Source organism: Epinephelus moara, chromosome 22 (assembly GCF_006386435.1).
Source record: "Epinephelus moara isolate mb chromosome 22, YSFRI_EMoa_1.0, whole genome shotgun sequence".
NCBI lineage: Eukaryota > Metazoa > Chordata > Actinopteri > Perciformes > Serranidae > Epinephelus > Epinephelus moara.
Genome location: NC_065527.1, coordinates 24804927 through 24828356, shown reverse-complemented (window position 1 = coordinate 24828356; position 23430 = coordinate 24804927). Strand labels below are relative to the sequence as shown.

Genomic DNA, 23430 nt, shown 5'->3' with positions numbered 1-23430 from the left:
GAAGACAAATAAAATGCTTAAATTATCTATTTTGTCCTCATTTTTCAACATTTCTTAATCAGCCTTGCTTATGTAACTGTTGAACTGTTGTATACGGCTGTGATTGTCTTCAGCACTCGGCCTGCGGCCTCGTGCCTACGACCGAATCACAGCCGTGACGATATCACAGTACAACATCACTCCCTCTCGTGTGATATTGCTTAATCGTTAAACACGGTGGTCCAACCTATCTGACGTTTCTGTTTAACTTATTTTGGTACTGGTTTCTGTTTTGCAACTATGTTGCTCTTAGTGTGAACAAAGCCTAAGCAGCACAGCCAGATGTGGACAATGTAGCTGACCATGACTGGCCTTTTTGTAAGTTTGTTGCTCATAGTGTAAACATAGCATTATACATCTACTTAAACCACAGACACTGATTACAAAATCATTGTGTCTCTGTTCCATCTAACCTTAATGCTAATTTTAAAACAAACTTTGGCTCGCTAGTTTCAGTGTTCGGCAGTAACATTTAGGGCTGTACCCGACCCGAGATATGGCTGTTCAATACTAATATGTAACCATTTGTTCCTTTTTGTCACATAAAGTTTGAGAGTTTGAATGAAGTTCAGTGGGATGCTCAGGGTGACAGCAAAGTTCATGTGATATAGCGAAAAAACTAAGTTAGCCTTCCAAGCTAATGCGTGCGAACTACGACAGATGACGAAAGTGTGCAACAACATCTTTTGCTGACACTAGATATCAAACAAAAGCCAGAGACTGTATCGTAATAAGTTGCTGTGAGCTGTAACTTCACCACTTCTAAGAAGAAAGCAGAAGATAACATTATCTTGGAGCTTGTCCAGGAAAAGTCTCTCTTCCTCCGTGCAGCTCTCTCTGTCTCACTCTGACTCACCCTGGCTCTGGGTCTGCAGCTGCCTGTACTGGATAGAAGCGTGAAAGCAAGGAGCGCTCACTCTGCAGCTAAATCTAAGGACCGTCCTTAGAAATACACTGTACACTGACATTGAAAAGAACAGAAATGACTGCTAGACTGAAGGAATGTCAGTTGACTGAGGGGTCTCTGACTGACGATTCAAGTCTTTAACTTTCAGGGGGTAGTCCCAGTAATGTTATGTAGCCTAACGTTAGCCCTACTAATGCACCACCAACAGTTAATGAGAGCTTTCTTTGAAAACTGAAAAGGAAATAAGACAAAAAGCGTACTTCTCACAAAATACTTCTTACAAAATCAGTCATTTGGACCAGGCTGCCTGGTTTTCCCATCTCCTGACACTGTAAGGCCCCGTCTTTTGGACTGACACAAGCTGTTGGTCTGTCCTAGATCTCCTTCCTTCTAAGGCACTGAGTCCAGAGCATGTTTGCTCTTTGCAGATGGAAATCAAAAACCCAAACCCCTCTACACTCTTTATTTCACTCCGCACCCCCATACAAGACAAGACTTAACCATTTTCTCTTGATATCTCTGCTGTTTCTCACCCCATTTTCTCAGCACCATGAAATTGTATGTACATGAAGCACGGGTTTTCTACCAAGAAGTTTATGTAAACAAACATTGTGATTCACTCAGTTGGATGAATTTGACATGGCATTTGGTACAAACCTTTGCCTCTCAGGGTGAATTCTAATAAATTTGGAGATCCCTTAACTGTTAATGTAGCAAAATTTTTATTCCTCCAATACTTTGGTTTTGCCTGCAAAATTAATGACACCCCTGTTATCCTCTGCTATACTTTGTGTTTAGTGCATATTAGCAGAGGTTAGCATGGTAGTACGTTAAATGTCCACATGATGTATGTAGCATTTTGCTTAAAGCACTGCTGTACTTAACAACAGCCTCACAGAGCCGCCAGTGTTACTAATGTCTAAACCGCCTGCATGATGAAAGCAGCAGAAGCTTCAGTCCTTTGTCTGTGTCTACACAGGATGCGCTGAGACACAGTGCTGAACATAGGTCACGTTTCAGCAGCACTAAGAGCACAACAACCAGTCATCGTAGTTATGTGCGTATAGTATGCATTAAATGTGGGCCCAATGCAACCTGTGTTGACACCTGCATTGATTGAAATAGAAGCATATTTGTTCCTTCAGATGTGCGTGAGATGGATAAAAAAATGTTGCTGAAATGCCGTCGCTTTGGACTTAAGTCTTGTTTTGACTCTTTCTTGACTGCATATCAGACAATTGTGAAACTATGTCTTAAGCTCATGTCACTCAGGAAGGAGGAACAAAATCATAAAAGGAAATAAAACTTCAATGGAAAGACAAAATGTTCAAAAGTAGTAACATTATAAACATGGCTAGAAACTATGAGCTCTCCATACACTTCAATCATGTCAATGCTGTTATGTAAGTCCGCAGCGAGGTTTTCCTCATCGCAGATTCCTTCCAAGCCAAATCTACCGCTTGTCATCATCTCCTCATTACGAACTTTCCTTTGACTGACGCTTTGTCCTTGTGTGTTGTGGGGGCGAGGGTTTCTGTTTTCTTTTGAGGGGGTTAATGATAACAGGCCTCAAACTATGGCAGATGCTTGGCCCTCTAAGATGTGGAAAACTACTGCAAATTCCACAGTGTTCCAAGCAATTGCTGGCTTCAAGAGGAAAAGGTCTGACATCTCCAATTCTGTAGTTTTCACTGGATGGCTGGTTCTCTCTGATAAGAGGTCCCTTTAGTTGCGAAATGCGTTTAGCTTTGAATGACGAAATAAGGAATGAGATTTTGTGGCTTAAAAGCCTTTACCTCAACCCTGTCCATTCCTTGCACCCAAGTGTTTCCCTACAGTGGGGGGCCATTAGGCTTGTTGCCGTATCTAATTTTCAGGATTGTCTTGCGATGACAGGGGTTCACTTTCTGAGGTTTCTGTCTTGAGAAGCTTGTACCTGGAGTGGGCTTTGTGGTTTTCTCAGAGGACTGGAGAAATGGATTCCAATGTAACGGAAGAGATCAAGTTTTTTTTTTCTTTCTTTTTTTGTTTTGAATGAGGTTTTGTGTGACCATAGAATAAGGACAGAGTGAAACTCTTAATTTCTTGTAACTATACCTTGTTGGCTTGTGTTCATGGCACACAGATATGTGAAGTACAGGCCTTTCTGTTTGTAGGGCTGGGTATCAAATCCAAATTTGTACTTTACTGTATCTACCCTATCCAGACACATTTACTTTCACTTTTAAATCATCCTGTCCAGTGTTTTACACATATTTTAACATCCCGCACTTGACCTTTTGTTCTTTTGAATTAAGGAAACAATAACTGTCTTAGTCCCAGTGCAGCAGTCAAAGGGCATCCCCAGCCACTCCAGCCTGTTTAAATGCAGGCTCATGCTGTTTGAGAGTCCAATCGACGCAGTGATCTCTATAAATAGATTTGTTCTTGAAAAATGGTTGTGGTATGATAATCACACATTGCTCCTTAAAACACGGGCCAAAACAAACCAGATGGCCGGGCCTAAAACAAACCCACGCTGCCATGTTTTGTGATTTGGCACCACCCTGCTTTTAAATGTCAAACAATCTGCGACAAGTTCTCCGAATTATATTTCTTACTCTGAAACGTAAGAGATAGTTGTAAGTGATATGGCCGGTCTGAGTTGGTTTTGGACTATTTTCTGTCGTCCGTGGTGGTTTACTGGAATACAGTCTGCGTCAGCAGTCAGAAAAACATTTGTAAAGACCTCATTTGGTATCGTAAATCTGCCTCTTGCTCACTCTGTTCAAGGCCTTGTTTATGTGCTTTGTTCTTACAGACTGTGTGTGTGTGTGTGTTAGACAGACAAGCACCACTTGGAAACCAGGTAGAATAATTGAATAGTCTGAGTCCAACAATGCATGCAACTCACCATTTATCATATTGAGCATTACCAGGAAATGTTTGCCTTGCTGCCAGCTCCTTGGTTTCATCTATACACTGTACATACTGTGAAATTGAAATGACTCAACTTGCAGAGAGGGAGGGAGGTGTGCAATTATTCCTTTGTGAAATATGGAGTCCTAATCCTTCATAAATGAAGTCATGTACACAGAATAAACGTCATATTTATTACCAGCACTTTAAAAGCTGGGGCCCGCCATTCATCGTCATTCAGTCATCTAATTCTCGTTGGCTTTGTCCAGCATAATAAAACTGTTATATCATTATATTATTAAGAATCTGATGATTGAAATAATGTAATGAAGAAAATGTAATGTAGTAAAGAATATTTACAAAATAAAGTGTCATTTCAGTGCTTTGGTTCCATTTGGTTGACATTTTAATTTAAATTGGAAAAATGGAAACACTTTGAGACTGTTATCTGTAATATCTCAAAAACAGAGATATTTTGATGGTTATGATAAGTGTTGGACACAATCCATATTTAAAACGGTACCAGCTGCGGTACATCGAATTTGGCACTGGTACCCACAGGTTTTTTTTTTTTTTTTTTTTTTGGTACTTGGTACTCTGTAGGCTAATAACAAAAACATAATTTTAGAATAAGCTGCAGTCAACAAGCAGTTCTGCTCCTCTGCTCTTTTCTAATCACACAGTTAAGTCCCTGCCTGTCTGCTTGCTTGGGTTGGTAATATGAATGTTTACATGTCTGTGCGTCTTTCTCACTCTCTGTTGAGACACAAGTGACAAATATGTAATGTAGTACAAAATTTAAACAAAAAACAACCACAAACAGCTCTGACACTAGGCTATTTTTTAACATAAAAGAGAATTAAATAGACCCGACAGACTGAAACTATTGGTGCTGCAGTAATAATTTTGTTGCTGGGAAGCAGACAGAGCTCTGTGGCTGGCTTCCCAGCTTTGGGGCACTTAACAGTGCTTCTGCCGCCTTACTGCATCCTGCATAATTAAGTTATTACCCTTGAAAGTACAGAGTTTTGTACCCAGCTTACCTTACCTTTTGTGTAAGTGCTGAATGTCCCAGAAAACCAGTTAGGTATCAATTAATAACAGTTTTCCTTAATTTAATGATAATGGGGAAACATTTGTTACGTTTTTCAGTCGATATTTTTAGACTGTTAGAGTTTTTGCCTGTGTTGAAGTTCTTTTTCACAAAGGCAACCCTGCCTTCAGAGAGTGTGCTTTCATAAATCATAACTGATAAGGTGACAACTGATTAGAACCTGTTAACACAGCTGAGCCCATGCAGTCCTGTTTAGTCAAAGGATGTAAAACTCCAAGGTTTTGGAGTCATAAAACTCAGAACAAAAGGCAAATTTTGTCAACTTTTTATTTCTGCATTCACCATATGCGAAGATATTATCAATAGAGCTGAAAATTTGTCAATGAATGATTAAATTAATCATAAAAAATGGATCTGCCACTCTGTTTTTCACCCTGTAAGCTGTCTGAATGTTTCCTTAATCTTCCATTTTAGTTAACATCTGGTCTGACAAAACAAGAAATCTGATCTGATGATTAAATTATAGGCCAAACAAATGATCAAATACTAGAGAAAATAAGGTACAGATTAATGGATAATGAAAACAGTTTGCATTTTTGCCTTTACTATAACCTTGACCCAAACCTTTTCATGCAGATCTGGCTCCAAGAATTGGACTTTTATTCTTCAGTCCATTTTGGAGACTAACTATCATGCACGACATGCATTGGTCTTGCAGAACTTAAGGGAAAAAATGCTATTAGAAGTAGAGCACAAGAGCAGGAGCAGATCAAGAGGCCTACATCAGTGCAATAGCAGCCAAATAAAAGAAGAAATCTACACTGGCTACATCTGCACAGTGTAAGCTGACATCAGCAATGTTGTTTTAATGTAGAATGAACAAATCTTGTGGACAACACTTTGAGGGGTAAATTTGGGCTGACCAGAGCTTCAAAGTTCCCACTGAACCACGGCCTCATAATGTTGTGAAATGAGCTCCTATTGTTTTTTCTTCATTGTGAATGGGTCACCATAATTGCAGGGGTTACTGTCTTTATAAACAACAGAAAAATGTCCCCTATCATCATAGCTAATTTAGTTGCAGAAAAGAAAATAATAAAATCAAATATAATTTGATGACCTACAAATATTGTTGTAATGATAGCCATCAGATCGACACATTCGCTTAATCACCCGCATTTATCAAAGTTTCTGTGCTGCAAAAATGAGTTTTGTGCTACATTTCTGTATGAATAGAAGGGGGATTATAAAAGTTGACCTCTGTGATACTACAAGGAAAAACAAAACAAAGAGACACAATAAAGCAGCTAATTAGAGAACATACAGATGGAATGGCTAACAATAAAATAGTGCTGAGTCAGAGGGAAAATTATGGCACAAAATTAGGAAAATTACACGCTTCACAAAACCAAATTATCAAACAAGAAAAGACAGATCAAACTAAACTGGATGATACACAATGCCAGCTTAGGTAAACAGTTTGAAATAGATAAACAGTGGTGATTGAAAAAGGTACAGAGCGGTGTTTTGATTTCGAAGTGGCTTTGTACATTTTTCCATGATGCAATTTGTTTTACAAAAGCTTTGTAGATAAATATCAAGGATTATCGTAGAGTGCTGTATATTGTTATTGGCACTAACAAACCTAAAAGGGATATGTTAGGACTGAAATCAACAGAGCTTTTTGCACTGCATTAAAGGAAAGTTTTTATTTTTCTATGGCTAATTGAAAGGAATTAGCAAGTATAAAACCATATCGTCTGCATAAAGATGCATTTGACAATTATTAATGAGAAAGGCCACACAGAAAGTTGAAAATAACCAGGATGTTCAAAGTAAGAGCATGTAAACTTATTGTATGTTGGCTAGCCTCCAGTGGGTTACTTACTGTAACTGGACTAGAGACCCATGTAAGAGCAACAGGATAATTGTACGGAATCATGTTTTAATAGTAGACCAGAGCCTGTTTTGCACATGCACTGCAAACCTGAAATTATCTTGGCATAACCCTGAGGAGTTGTGTGTGAGCATGCAAATGTCTGAATCAGTTGAATTGTAGTTTAAATTGAGTTTACCCTGCCAGCTCCAGAATACAAAGTCCGATGCAAAGTGTACTGTCTGAGCCCTGTGTGAACAGAGCAGGTAATTGTCAGGAGAATTTCAAGCAAGTGAGTGGTCACGTCGATGATATCTCTACCATGCAACTCACATTAAACCGGAAGAAAACAAACATCTGAGGAAGAAGAAGGGTCATTGACACAAAGACAGCAACAAAAATGTCCAACTGGAGAGATGACGAGATTTGAGAACTTCGAATCTGGGATAAAATTGCGAGACAAATTCAAGGACGGCAAGAGAAAGAGTTTATAACCCAATTACGAACTGGCTACGTGACCTCAATGTAATCAGCATCATGTCCTATCAGAATGTTTTTTGTAATGTAATAGACATTATTTATTTATTTTATTTATCTAATCAATTATTTTCCACAATCTGCAGAAAATCTGCAGACATGTCATCGGAATTCTGTGGGTGCAGATTCCATGTGGGCCTGTTAATAAGGCATAAAAAATAGCACAAGCTAAAGTTCGCTTACCACTCAAGCGCAAGATCTCAGTAAAATACACACAATGTATTTGTCAGATCCTTTTATTAATGTGGGATACCATGTGTGACCCATTTTGCACCCAAATGGACTTAAACCTTAAACAAATCTTGTATCTTCTATTTTCCATCAACTTTTTATGAAGTGTATAACATGTAGCATTTCTTTTTAGATAATGTTTCTTAAAATCGTCCTGTCAATTATTAATACGAATTTCTAGGATTAATTGGTTTCCTTCAGCTACTTCAGGGGAGAGGAATGTGGGTCAGTGAATGTCTGAGTACAGTATGTTTAATGCATCTTAAACCACTAATGCGCATGGTAAGATGTAGTGAAGTACCCTGGGTACCTCAGCGAGCCATAATTTCCAAACCTGTCTGAGGTATACGTCCACAGCAGTGGAATATATGCACAGACACAAGTTGAGGTTAACATGGAAAAATGTTTCGTACGTACCTTCAAAGCCCCCCAGCTGGAAGAAAAGACTTACATGTTTATTTTTGAACGGGCCATTACATCTTTATTCAATATCCTTCCCTGTTCGGACAGCCAAGTTCTTAAATCCAGTGATTTCTCCATATGGTAATGGCCCGATTTCCCCCGTGGAATCAGACACATCTCGTTTAGATGTTTTTCATGTGAGGATTTAGGAAAGGAATTGGCAGAGATTTGGGTTCCAAAACATGGTGACTCCTCTATTTTCCAAGACTCACACTGAGATAATCCTATGTATCTCAAGTTATGTCTTGAACGTCATCCCTGGAAGCTTCAGGTTCAAAAGTTTCCAGTGATACAGAGATGAAGTATCAAAGCTACAGCCTAAAACACTTGTGTAGGACAGAAAAAAGGATCAGCAGTACAGTTTATTAGAAATGAACTGTGTTTTATCTGAAACCAAAGTTGTAATATGGTTTTCTTTCATATAACATACAGTTGCAACTCTATCACCTTCTTGACAAGAAAATACAAGAAATTCTCATCACACATAAAACAATCCCAGATCAAATTCCACCTACTAGCTTTTTCCAGATTGTTCATGTATACCACACAGCCTTCATCCATGGATGTACTTTGCTCGGTTGTCATGTAAATAGTTCTGATGATTAAAAGTGGCATATGGATGAAATCATATCAGCTGCTGGACTCACATACAAACAGTTCATCTCCTTGACAACTAAACAAACTTAATCAGCAGATGAAGTCCTGCGATAGATCAAATCACTGTGATGTAGTGCTAACAACACCAAATCCACAAACTTATTTTTTTGTCTTTTTCAGCCGTAACAGTACCGTTTAAAGCTAGTTAAACACAGTGATCTGACCTGTCTGACATTTTTGCTTCATATTTAATGTGCTGTTTTGCATTGGTAGACTCCTTGATAATCTACTGGCACGGAAGCTTAACAATGTACTGCTGTGGATGGGGTCACAACAAAACATATTTTAGCCACCTTAAAAAACCTACCTAAAAAATCGATATCAGTTTAAGTGTACGCTATATTTGTTGTATTTTCTCTGTTTTACCTTACACACAAAGTGATTGAGGCAGTGGTAGACCTCCAAGTCCTTTGTTCTGCAGCTAAATTAAGGATTGTTGTTTTGTGAATGGAGTCTGGTGGCTTTGAGATAACGGCTTCAGTTCCCCATCGTAAAGACCTTTCAGATAGCAAGGTAAAGAGAAAATATTGTACATATAGCGTACACTTAAACTGATATTCTTTTTTGAGGTTTGGCCTTTTTTAGATGGCAAGAAACTAAACAATTGAGGTACTGTTGCTCAGCACCATCTCATTTTATGTATGTGATGCAGGGGTTCTATCCAGAAGGTATTGCAAACAAACATTGTGATTCAGCGTATGCAGTTGAAAGTTGAGAGAAAAGCTTATAAGTGTGCCTCAAGTTGAAGATATTGCCCCATATTTCCAAATCAAGATTTAATTTTTATGCTTACCAGGATAGAAAATGTTAATTTCCAGAGGTTTTCATAGGAAAGTGACACAGATCTTTTTCTTGGAGTATATGACACATAAAGAAGATGCTATACACTACATTCAGAAACTTTATATACATACCTTGTATATAAAGTTAGTATGGCAGAAAACACTGAAAATGATCTGCACTATAGCTAACCTGCATGCTTCTATACATACTGTTTTCATCAGTATATATGTGCCCCACTGGAGCTATAGGACACCCAGTGGCAAGAGAGCAGTCAAGCGGGTCTCCGCCAGACAGACACCTCTGCAGCCTTGTAGTAGGAAGCAAACCATCGGTCAGAGTGATTAACCTCTGCAATGGGCCAATCAGACTGCAGTTCAGGAGGCTAACGACTGCCAGGTGTGTAACAGCACGCGCTGGACCCTCTGCTGACTGGGTTGTCACCTTCGTGTATGGAGATGAAAGAAAACAAAGTAGGCTAAGCTTATCTGTGTCAGTCAAAAGATCAAAAGTGGCATATTTTTTAAAACCACTTCCATTTGAGTCTCAAGAAAGATTCTGTGCACATTATAGTGATCGTTCACACCATTTCAGTATTTTATTTCTGCCGTGTCCTTCAAAGAATCACTTGAACTTTGCACAGGGTAACATACATTCCATTAGACACATTGTTTTATGGGTTTTCCCCAAACCTCTCCTGAGAAAGTCTTTCATTAAGTCACTGTATGACAGCAATATCCTCTGCTCAGAGTAACACAGTGTGTTGTGAAATGGGAAGTGTCAGATAAAAGTTAGACTGTGAACAGGCGACATGTTAGCAGATCTGAGGCCCCACGCCAATCCCAGCCCGCTCTGCTGTAATCCAACACATCTTTCCTCTGTGTGGGGAGACAAGGACACAATGTGGGGAGGAACAGCTCTAAGGGGTCCTCTATGAACACTTCTAGGCTTGAAATGAAGTGCATTTTTACAAATAAGTAGGCTGATTGAAAGTTTGCTCAGGTTTTTAAGGGGCTTTCTAGGGAGAGAAGACACTGAGCATGATGTGGCAGGTCTAACAGAACTCTTATCTGTTTAAATATTTTCACTCAAAGGTTTATTGTTGTAATATACATTCTAGATAAGTGATGGTATGTTTATACTAAATGCACAAGCTTGACATAAAAACTAATGGAAAGGTTTTTAAATAGAGAGTGTGAAGCCTTCATTACCAAGAACGCTGTACATGTTTAAATTATGTTTGATAACGATGTTTCTAAGATACAGTGTGATAAAATGTCAATCATTATAACCTAGTTTTACTTGGAAGCGCTCTCAGATAAACATATCACAGTCATCTGATTCCTCACCTGACCCGCTGCAACTCATTTCCCACGTACACAGTTTGCAGCTGCAATACTCCAGAGCATAGACTCATTAGGAAAACTGAAACTGAATCTGCATCAAAGCTTGAAGGCGTCAGTTTCACCTAAATCACACACACATAAAAAAAAAAAAATCTCACTTACCCCTTGTGATGTTTTGTCATGCAAATAGTTTGGGTTTTATTTACACAAGTTTTGATGTATTGCCATTGGAGACATTTGCAGTCACCCCTAATACAATAATGTGGAATTTCATTTGTGGTGCTAAACGTATTTGGATAATTACCTTTGAAAAATCAAAAGCATTATGTCTTTCCAGAAACAATAGGCGTTTTTAAGAGCAAACAGTTCTCGGGACTCCCTGAGAGGAACTGCCCACTGGGGAGCTCCTCCCAGAACTACATACCTTGAAGGGCTCTTTTTCTGTTTGCTTTAACGCCGCCAATAGGAACGCTAAAATGACGTACTTAAAGCCAGAAACTCAAGCAAGTCCAATTGCCTACGATATAGCACTAAAGATTACCATGACCTGGATGACTGTTAATCTTCACCAACATCCATTCCCTTATGAGCTGTTGTTTCTGTTTTGTTTTGCCTGTTGGTGTCATGGCCAACAAGCTTTTAAAAATGGCACATGCCAGTGCTGCATTGCCTGTGTGTTACCAATCATTGTACACTGACATTGCTCATGGTTTCTTTGTGCTAGGAGAGCACCTACTCTGAAATAGGAGTTATAAGAGTTATAGCTCTTACTGCAGCTTTTGGACATATTTGTGGCGACAGTGTCTAGGCTTCAAGGTGGGTGTTTGTCATGGCAACAGTTGGCTGTCATCTGATGACCAGCATTGCTAGGAGATGCACTGATCATTTCTGTGTTGTACTACTTACTGGAACACATTATACAACCCACATCATTGGTTATTTACTGTTCAACATTCAACCACTGGGATGACCCCATGTTTCCACTATAAAAATGGGAGCTAGCAAGCTAGCTGCCTCTAGGCAAATTGAAGCTAGTTAGCCTTTCATGCATTATAACTGATTCTGTAACTAGACATTACTTTTCCCTCATGTCATTTCAACACCTGCTGAGTGCCGCTGTCAACCTCCTGATTACTGAGTGTTGTGTTCAGCTGGGGCTGGCTTGTGTATGCTGTCTTTCTTTTATGAGTCCAGTAAACCTAAAAGTTTAAGTTGACTCAGGTTGTGTCGAAAGCTTGGGGCATCAGTAGCTTACTCCATTTATGACTTGGCTTGAGAGCTGGAGGGTTGCAGGTTTAAGTCCTCATATGGACCAAGTACAGATTGTGGCCTGGCAGTTGGAGAGGTACCAGTTCATCTCTTGGGCACTGCCAGCGGTTGAATTGAGGGGGGGTGAGGGGGGGTGAGGGGGGATGCCATCCCCTTTGTTAGAAAATTGACCAAAAAGCATCCTCCTTGTTAATCTAGAATCTGTGTGTGCAGGCACAGATGTAATTTGAGGGGGGGACACAGGGGACATGTCCCCCGCACTTCCTGTATCTGTGCTCTCTGTCCCCCGCACTTTTTACAGCCGTTATAACCATTCAATTCGTTTTTAACATGTGGTATCATGTTTTTCCGAGCCGTCTTTAAACGCACCATGGGTAGACGGCGCCAGGCGGCATACACATGCTGTCATGTTGTGATCAGAATCAATCACACAGACAAGACGTGTTACTGGGCAGTGCCGCTGTGTTAACTATGTTCAGCAAACCAGCCAGCAAGAAGCAAAAAGCTTTGCACAGTTTCTTCCAAACGAACCGTGTAAGTTGAGTACTGCTATTGCATGTAGATAATGTTAGCTCAATGATGACTAATTAACAGATGCCAATATATCAAATTAAGCTAGTTAACAAGAATACTAATGTTATTGTTACCTATGTTAAATCGCTTGCTAGCTAGTTTCATGCTGGGAGTAAACCCACTCCTCCTTAATTTATGCGCAGAACTTGTGCTCACTATTGCTTTGCACACATGTTTTTTAATTTTTATTGGCACAATATAAAGAGCAGGGTCAGGGAGGAGACAGTGGACCAGAGACCAGCAAGGATGATCATGCAGGGTCTTCACAGGTGAGGAGAGATTATGGCTGAGAGAAAATATCTAGAGCACAAAAGTGACTGTGCGATTAATTTCCACAGCTATGTCACCACTACTATTCCTAATTCTATTTATGAATTTTACTTTGCACATTTATTATCTATATTATTGCAATAGATAGAAGAGGGACAGGGAGAAACCAGGCAGGTATCAGGACAGGGACCTGACAGCAGCACCAATTATCAGCCCAAGGCTTCACAGGTAAGGAGAAATTATAACTGGCTAAGGAAATGTCTATAGGATAAGAGTGACTCTAAGATTAATTTTCACAGCTATTTCAGAACTACTCTTATTTATACTCTAAAATGTTTTTTGTCTGTATTGCAATAGCAATACTACTGCATTATTGTGTTTTTAAAGGCAGCAGGTATAGGTCATGCCATTTTTCTTTATCTTGATTAATTTTGCACATCTGTGCTGTCATATTTGACGATGTGTGCACGCAAAAAAATCAAAGCTAAATTGCATCCCCCTTGTTAAAAAATCAACAATTCGACCACTGGGCACTGCCAAGGTGCCTTGAAGGCACTGAGTCCCCACACTGCTGCAGGAGTGCCGTTCATGGCTGACCCTGCACTACCCCGTTGTTGCATGTGTGTGCTGTGTGTGTCAGAGGGATTTCAACTGCCAATTGCCTGTGAATTGTGAAAAAAAATGCCAAAGTCAAAATTATGAAAAAGAAGCTATACGCTTGACGAGATACCACCTAGGTTAAATGGGATTTTTTGGGGAATTTGGGCGACCTGACCCTAAAGATGACATGCACTGTTGCTACTTTGACTTTTTAAATATGTGGAAATATAAACAAGCCAGCATCCCCATTGGATATTAGAAGAATTAGATGGCAGAACACCAACTTCCGTCCCAAGAGGTGTCATTGAGTAGAACCAAACAATTCCCATCACAGCGCAATATTTTGGTTTCTAATGAGCCTTGACCAATCACATTACTAAGTTACTTAAAAGGAACAATCAGATTAGCATGCGTTGCCTGTTAAGTTCCCGATCTGGCTGAGCAGATGCCTGTCCCCTGACACATTTCAGCATGATTTACTAGACGCCATCTCTGTCAATCTCTTAAGTCTCCCTGCCTTTCCCTCTCTCATTCTTACAAGCAGGCTTCAGGAAAAAGCACATCTTCCTCTTGAGTTCATTACTTGGCCCATCTTTACATTACCCCACTTATCATTTGAGAACATAATGTATCCTGACAGGAAAAACTGCAGATGTCAGTTGAGTTGGGGATTGTTGGTGTGGTAAATATGTAGCACAGCCGGTAAACACAGCCGCAGACTATTTAAAGCAGCTTGTCAAAGTGTCATGCTGAAAATCCCTCTTGATGATGTGCCTTGGCCATCGGTCAGCGCAGCAGAGATCATAAGAGCTTTTGGAAAATGAAGAGCAAATGTGCAGCAAAGTCTGTTCTTTATCAGAGTGGTAGCAGACCTCAGCCTTGACATTGCACGTTTTATTCCTCAGAATCAGGAATTAGCTGATAGGAGTCATGCTGCCCGTAAGTGAGGCAGTGTGCTGCGGTGTGAATTTACTCTGAACTGGAAAGCATCTCCAGAGACATCTGTTGCCTCCAAGACACCGAATAATACTGCAGCATGTGTCACAGATGACGTACTGTTCACATACACACACAGGAAGCTGCACATTTACACGCACACCCAAGTGTTTATAATATCCTCACAGGACCTTATCTAAACTTGCCATATTCAGTGGTCATTTGGTGCCACTGATTAGACACATGACTCACCCTTACATGTAGGATTACACGTCCTGGTTTAGTAGCTCAGTGAATTCCCCAGGGTGACCCGCAGTCACACTTTTTACTCTGCTGTACAAATCAGCCATTTACACAGCTGTCCAAATACAGAAGTCTTTCACGTTAAATGACTTTCTTTCCTGGGGAGTCTACAAGTCTCTTTCTTTGAGCTATTCAAGCTGCTGCCTCAGAGCTACAAGCCTCACAAAGGCTGGAGGTGCATACGGGAGTGTTCAACATCTCTCCAAAACATAAAATATTTTGTATTCGTTACTTTCTCATCGGAAAACCCGAACTGGGTGCAAGGTTCACTACACGCCCATGGTCCCCTGTTGTCAAGAAATGAACTCAGGAAATTGCTTTCACTGAAGAGGGAACGATACTTAATAACAGAGACTTCATTGGCTTGGTGCTGCGCTGCTGCTCTTTGGATGTACAGTCTCTTCTGTTGGGAGAGAGTGAGACAGAGAGAGCGTGAGAGAAACAAAGACATGAAGGGAAATAAGGCAAGTGTATGTTGCAGCAGGTTAGGGAATGGCAGAGCTGTCAAAGGATGAAGGACTTGTCAGATCCGCATGCGGCAGTTCCCATTCACACCAAGAGTGAGTTCACAGGGGGACACACCCTGAAGAACTTTGCTTCCAAGCTGCATATTAGTTTTCAATTTGTGTGGTGAGCGCAGTGTGTGTGAAGGAATTCAGCATGGGGGTGATGGCTTATTAGTCCCATAGACGTGCTGTTTGTTAGGATAATCCTCAGAGTGAAAAGATGGCAAGAAATTCAAAAGGATATATCTCATCCCCTCTTACATGGGTTGGATAATTGCCAGATGATGCTCTGTGGCTGTTTACTGTAGCATAACTCAGTTTACTCAGTATGAATAAACAATAGCTATCTGTAGCACATGTTTAATCTGTGATATAAATTAGTTGTTGTAAAGTAGTGATACATTTTAAGGGAATAGTTTGTATCTTTCTTATTGTAAGTAGAGATGCAGAGAACATCTACACGTGCCCAGAAAATGATGCACTTTGTAAAATGTGCACAGTAGTGACTTTTTGGAGTAGAAGAGGAACTGGGTAGCATAACCGGAACAGACAAAGGCATCAGTGCCACATGCAGACACTTAAACATTAGTAACAAACAGTCCAAAAAAGGTATCATTTTAGTGTAGGTCTTGTGGCACTCCTTTCTCCAACTCTTACTAACATTTCCACCATTCCTTTACTGAAGCATAATGCACCCAGATTTGTACATATTCCATGTAGTTAAAAGGCTGCAATCACGTGACCATTGCAGTGACTGGAGTAAACAAGAAAGCAGTCCCGAGCAGTCTTGTAAGGAGGTATGGTAGGGTAGGTTGGGGTGGTGGATGGGTCATAAAAATGCAGACGTTCCTCTAGGACTTTCCCCAAGAGACACAGGTTCGGAACCATGTGAACTCTGAGTGAACCTTTAGCCATTTTCAGGTACATTCTTACCATGTTTCTTTTCCTAAACCTAACCAGAGTAACTTTATTTGCCTAAACCTAACCTTGATAACTTGAAATTAATTACACGACTGCACGTTAAGTCATGTAATTCGTAATTTGTAGGATATACGAGCCATTCTGTAAGAATACGTTGAACCTCTCCCAAGTTTTCATAATGAGACCTATCCTTGAGTGAGACTGGTCACAGTATCAAACAGACCAGCAAAAGTTAAAGAAAAATGTTGAATTTCTCTGAAGGGTCTCAGACACTTAATGACAGTCTGAGTCTGTCGGTGTCAAAAACAAGCACTTTCAATGGAAGTAAATTGACAGTGTGTAATTGCCCTAATCGGTCACATTGCAGTCTGTTTAGCTGCTGTGGCTGCAGTGCTCTCTCAATACTGGACCCATGCCAAAAACTGTTGACTCCATTAACCACTTGGACAAAAATCCAGGTTGAAAAATATTGAAGTTTCCCCTATAATTTGGTAATCAATAAAAATGTGCTCATGAAGCAATGATAAATTCCCAGTAGCAGCTCAGTATGATGCACCAGCCTATAGATACACCACTGTATACTGTATGAGGGGACACATTTGTTTTACATTCAGCATATTGTAGGTTGTGTATAGTGTACTCTACAGTTATTGCATGCCTGTATCTTTCAGACATGCTTAAACTATAAATGTACTGGCAGCAAAAAAGCAGTTGTATATGTATGGTTTCATGAAAGGAATGTAACATCATGAAAAGAGGGGGAACAGTGGGAGCTGTGTACTTACACACATGAAGACCAGACAAGGAGAGCTATTGCTTGCTCTGATACCAAAGACTTAGGTGTGAGCCCTACCTGCCCAGCTATGGATGGATGACAGGTTAAACAGGTCCTAGGTATTACCGTTTTTTACTGTGTTTAGCTGTTACAGGTTTATATTTGTGGTGTAAATTAACATACTGTGGACCTGCTGATGGAAATGTGGTTCCCAGACATTCCTTACACTACGTGCTCTCTACTCTCTCTCCTACTTTCCATCTGTAATTCTTTCATATACTCTCTTTTTCTTTCATTCTTTATTTTAACACCCTTTTAATGTTGATCCAGGTGTTCTCAATGTCCTCAATCACAACAAAAATAAATATCTCTCGAGAGACATTTTTGCAGCCTGTTATGTCTTCTTGCTGTCTTTATTGCTTACACTGCACACTTCACCATACTCCTCTCCCCCCGATGTGTTTTCATGTCCTGACTCCTTCCTCTTCCTCCTCTTCATGTCTTCCAGGCTGTTCCTGAAAAGCCACAGTGGGACTGCAGGCAGACAGAGCAGTCTTGTAATCCACGGAGCAGACTTCAGCACCAAGGACATGGACAATGACAACTGCATGTGCAAGTGTGCCCTCATGCTCACTGGCGGTAAGTGCAGCCTAACGGTGCATTACAGTGAGGATAATCATAGAGTCATGGCAGAGCAGGAGCTCTATATCACCATTACCTCCTGGTGTCACTACAACAAGTAAACCAAATCAAAGTTTAACCACAACATTGTTTGTTTTACTGTGATGGACTTTTACGACAGTTTAAAGCTGCTTTAATTTATTTTTGTCCACTAGGGGGCAGCACAACAAGCTGTAAACAGAACATTGACATATTATATTATATATTATTAATATAGTTCACAAACATGTTAGCAAGCATTTGCTTGTCTACACATTCAACAGGCACAGAGAAACAGTAGCATTAATTTGGCCTGACTCTTGCCACCTCACTCTACTTTTTGATCTTTTTTTTTTTTTTGGTCCCTACTCACACACATCACAAAAGACTACCAGAAATGCGATAAATAAGGACATAATTTTATGTACAGGAGCCAGAAATTAACGTCTGCCAACTGCCAAATGTGGTAGATTTTCCATTTGGTGAGTAAATCTCAGAGAGCTATCCGGCATATGGGTGCGCAAGTGTTTGTATCAAAATAATCATCTTATAAAAACTACACTGAGAGTCTCTATGGCGTTTAGCTGTCATCTACAGGCGCACTGCTTCTGTCCTGTGAGTTAGAGTTTGACACTCACACAGGTAAAGGGACTTCATGGTGCATTCTTTTGCTCCTTGTAAACTCTCAAACTTACATTGCTTTGTATGTCAAAGTGTGTGGGCGTCCACCATAGAGTGTTTGAAGTAATGGACGTAGCTACTGTAACCGCAAGTGTCACCTTATGCCTCAAGTTTGGCATTTTGGCCATCACCCCCTTGGTTTTCTGGAGCCAGAAGTTTGGAGCCAGAGCCTTAATAAAATTTAAATGAGTTAGTTAAATAAAAATTCCACCCATGTACAGTTGTCATGAATGTTCAAATTAGCTATAGAGCACCCAGACTGTTTTTTGTAGCAGGCTGTCAACATGTTTATTTCTGCTGCAAAGTCATGTGAATGGCTACTGAGTAGCAGGTGGCACTTTGTATGGTAGCCTTGGCCACCAGTGTGTGAATGGGGGAAGGCGCTATACAAGTGCAGGTCCATTTACCATTTGTCATTTTCTCTGTTGAAGGAGTTTAGCTAGTCAGAAATTTGTTTAAAACCTGTCTGGGCGTCTACAGTAAGTTCTTAAGTTTCTTGCCCGCCACACTTCCTCTCAGCAATGTCTTCTTGCTCTCAGCTCTCAGCAATTAACCTGGGGAGTAAAATGTCATTATTACCAATAGAAGTCATGGGTAAAATTACATAAAAAATGCCCAAGATGTAATGATGTGTCTCTATGGCACCAGTGAGACAGTATAGAATTGCTTTTACGAGAAAACAATGGCATGACATAACCATTCCAAAAAGCAATTATGTTTGATTGGCTTTATGACCAACCCCACAATTTTCATTGCCCAGTCATTAGTTCAGGTCATTATGATCACAACCTGCAACATGCAATGGGCTTACATGGCCACATCTATCTGCACCTATTAGGCTTTATGCTGCATCCCCTCCCAGTTGCTCTGTGGTTGGAAACAAGCACATTGTAAAAATCCCTGGGCGCGGCACCAAGTGTCAGAGAGATTTAAAATGACTCTGCTTCTCCTGCTGTGTAAGTGGAGCCCAGTGACCCTTGCTGTCACCTTATGGCAGCTCTATTGCTGTGGAGTCCTGACCTGGTACTAATCAAGCATTTCTAAGTGCAGATTTAAGATCAGCATTACCTCTTAGGTCATTGTGAACGCAGTGGGTTAAAGGGAACTGGCATCTGATCACTAATCAACACCCCTACTCTGCTTGATTCATAGCCTGCCCACAGCCAGCCACAAAGGAGAGGCATGACAACATGTAGCCTGAGTCAAAGCTGGTCCAAACCCAGCACTGTGCTACAGTATATACTGTATATCATTTGATTTATTCCTTACATTTATAAGAGCAGGGCTGACACCAAATGATCTAAGTGTCTGGAATATACAAGAGGAAAATACCTCTTGGCTACATTTATGAGGACAACTGCAACATGCTGTGTTAAGAATACGTAGGAGGACACACATACTGTAATGTATATATTTACCCAACACCATAACATACAGTAGGGATACAGCACTGACAGGAGGAGGTAGGGGGAATCCCTCTATCATGAGAATAAACTGCACTTGCATAGACTTTTCCCACTGGTTTTACAAGTCAGTAAAAATCTCTTGCCTGGAAACAGAGAGGATCCTGATCATAAATCCCAGAGGATTGCTGCCGTGCATACTGAATGTTTATGTGTGTGATGGCGGTTGTGTGGTCTGCGGTTTATCAACAGGTGAGGGATGGCGAGTAGGAGACATTCACTGTAGTCTGCTTTATTGCTCCTCAAGAGGAAAAAAACACTGTCTCAATAAAAGGAAGCAGCAGGTTGCACAACACACACTTTGTGATATATCACCAAACCCCACAATGTATCAACTGAAGGACATTACCAGCAGCTTTTCTACTTTTACTATCAACTGTCGTTTTATTCAGACTGTGGCTGGTGCTGCATTTTTTTTCCTCCCCATTGAGGGAAGCTAAAACAAGACGACTCAAATGTCAAAATCAATTGGACGGGACATTACACAAAACTTGTGTTGCTAGCTTCCTTGTACAAAGTCTGTGTAATGTCCGTTTGAGCCCGTGTGTGAATGGTGCAGGTAACTGTCTGGAGAATACACAGCATGCAGTGGGCATGTTCATGATGTTTTTATCATGCAACTAGTGCAAAACCAAAAAAATAGAAACATCAGAGGGTAACGAAGAAGGGTGACAAAAATGTCTAACTTGAGAGAGGACAGGAAATGGAAACTTCCGTCAGTAAGTGATGACCCCAACACTGTCACACAGATTCAAGGAACAGCAAGAGACTTTGTTGTTTATGACCTAATTAAGAGCTGGCTACATAAACACAACGCTGCAATTTCCCCAGCATGCTTTTTGCATCGTGTTCTGCATCCTGAACGCTTTACCCAAAGGTCAGTGCTCGCCTAAACCAAAGGAGTATTTCCTTTTGATAAGAATGCATCTGACACAGACAATGTCCTGTTGTGTGCCATGTCTTAAAGGGCAACTACGGAAAATGTCCAGACCTGATTCTGTGGAAACTGTCTGGAATTGATATGAGAAAACCTCTATAGATAGCCACAAGGCAAATTTGTGTCCAATATTTACTTTCCTTTTAGCTCTCTTTCTCTCTACCAACTCGTGAGGGAAGTATATGTCTCTTTAGCTTAATGATCCACTATGTTCATGAGCTAGTGCCTAACTTTGTCTGTCTGATGTTTAATTCTGAATGGGTAGCGTACAGTGGATTGGTATCCCTGTGGCCAGAGGCATTATGTTTTGGGGTTTTTCATGCGTCCATTCGTATGCACGTACCATTCTCGTCAACATATTCTCACTCCGACATTGTCACATATTGACGCTTGGTCATGGACTTTCCACGTTCACATATGACTAAGGTACCCTGGGTGCGTTGGTTGTTGATGTTCTGGGACACCATGTCAAGTTCTCTTCTTTCAGGATACACCTCCGTTACATACAGTACAGTCTTTTTCTAAATAAACACACGACTTTGGTACAACACCACGAATTGATGTTTTTTTTTCCTTCAACAACAAACACACATGGTTAGGTTTAAGCAACAAAAGCAAGTGGTTAAATTTAGGAAAAAAGAACAGGGTTTGGCTTTAGAATCTTACAGGACACAAACACCACTCTTTCCGGTGAAAGTCGGTGTTTGTTTGACCCATCCACCCACCCCATTCGGACTTTCACGGCCTTAACTTTCATTCTTGTCCCACCATGTTCCCCCCGATGCCGCTGGGGGCCGTTCAACTAACGGCAACCGGCCGCATGTCATGCTGATGTTAAAGGACGCCTTTTTCGTTGGTTTTTGATGCGACAAGTCACTGCCCAAGCACCGGATTTCGACAACTTCGGAGTGAGACCGTGCTCTTCTCGTGAAAGCGATATCTCAAGAATGCTTTAAGGGAATTTCTTAAAATTTGCCAGAAACATCAACTTGGACTTTGGGATGAACTGATTAGATTTTAGAGGTCACAAGTCAAAGGTCAAGGTCACTGTGACCTTGTCCATCTCATTCTTGCGAATGCTATATCTCAAGAGCACCTTGAGGGAATTTCTTCAACTTTGGCACAAACATCCACTTGAACTGATTAGATTTTGATGGTCAAAGGTCAAGGTCACTGTGACCTCTCAGAACATGCTTTTGGTCAATCTATTGTTAACATATAAATATTGACTGCAGCAGCTTTAACCTCTCACAACTTTGGTCCATCTAAAAAGATGTCAGGTGCAGTGCCTCCTCTGAAAATGCATTAGGATTGAACCTATACATATATATATATATATATATATACATATATCTATATATATATACATATACATATACATATATATATATATATATATATATATACATAAATATATCATATTCGTTTCCCATTGGCGCCAACATTCTGAATTAAATGGGAGCTGTAGAAACGTAAGGAAGTGTTTATATGTGTGTGATCTATGCCAGCAACAAGGGCAGAGCATTGCTCCTGATTACTGATAGGTCTTGTTAAATGTCAGACTGTAGGCTGCAGTTCAGGTTTGACAGGAGAGAGGAACAGATCTGCCATTTGTCACTGTGTGACTGACACATGCCATGCCTTGCATATGTTCCACATCTGACTGTATCAGTGAGGACATGCTCACGAGTTTAGATTTAAGACCTAGATGACAGATTACAGGGATGGAATGGACCTTACCTTCAGTAAATCTGTCTGCTGAAATATGAAATACTCATGATAAAAATAATAAATAAAATAACACTTTATTTGTGACCTTTCATACGTACACACAATTTCAAAGGTGTCATCAAATCCAATCGTCAAACAATAAAATGGGGTAGAAAAATAGAAATAAAATTTAGAATAAGATTAAATAAAAATAAACTTTATGTAAGGTTTAATAAAAGTAAACACGGACAGCTTAAAAGCTCCATTAAAAAGATGAGTCTTAACTGCTTCAGTGACCTACAGCAGGGGGTAGCAGTGTAGAGGGAGGAACAGTTGACTAAGTATGGAGGTGCTAAACCTTTCAGAAGCTTGTGAACAAGTAATTTATTTTTAAAGTCCATTCTAGGAGAGCTAAGAAGCCAGTGTGTCTTACATTCTAAAATAATATCATCCTCTAAGTCCTAGCATATTTACTATTTCTTTAAGTACCACATTTACTTCAGGGAAAGTATGAAATGTGTCACCTTGGGAGTAGAATAAAAGTTTCCCATGCCATTCTCTACTCTGAGCTCCTGCTGGAGCTCGTGCACATGCACTCTTTGCTTTAAATAGAAAGAGGTACCGAAAGTGTTCAGCAGCAGGTACTGGCATGCCAATGAACCCAGTGACAGTAACACATTGAGCAGATAGCAGTGTAATGGTGTCTGGACCATTGCCATGGCCCTGTGGGAGAGGCCATGGGAAACCTTCAACCTTCTGAGAAGACAAAACTTATGATTGAGGTGACTTTATCAACACCATGAACAGACAACAACGCTGACATACAAGTTGGAGCGCCTTTAGCTCCTGTGCTGCGAAGTATTTCCAAGTCAAATGGAAAAGTTGAGTAGTGTACAGTTACAAGAGGGATTAATATCAAATCCTTTGCATTTGATTGGACTGCAAAGAAGTTGGCAAGCTTAGAGTATAGCGCAATATGGAGCTACAGCAGAGTCCGCTACTGAGTAGACTAATGGCTCCACACACACCTTCCTCACTT

At 40.4% G+C, this 23430-nt stretch overlaps 1 protein-coding gene across 1 annotated transcript in view; it reads left to right on the top strand.

The window, feature by feature from the left end:
• The window catches only part of angpt1 (angiopoietin 1), a 78613-nt gene that overhangs the window by 52189 nt on the left and 2994 nt on the right, over nucleotides 1-23430 (top strand). Inside the window, exon 8 of the mRNA XM_050035134.1 lies at nucleotides 17449-17579. Within this exon, the coding sequence (XP_049891091.1) occupies nucleotides 17449-17579 (131 nt within the window). The remainder of the gene's footprint in view (nucleotides 1-17448; nucleotides 17580-23430) is intronic.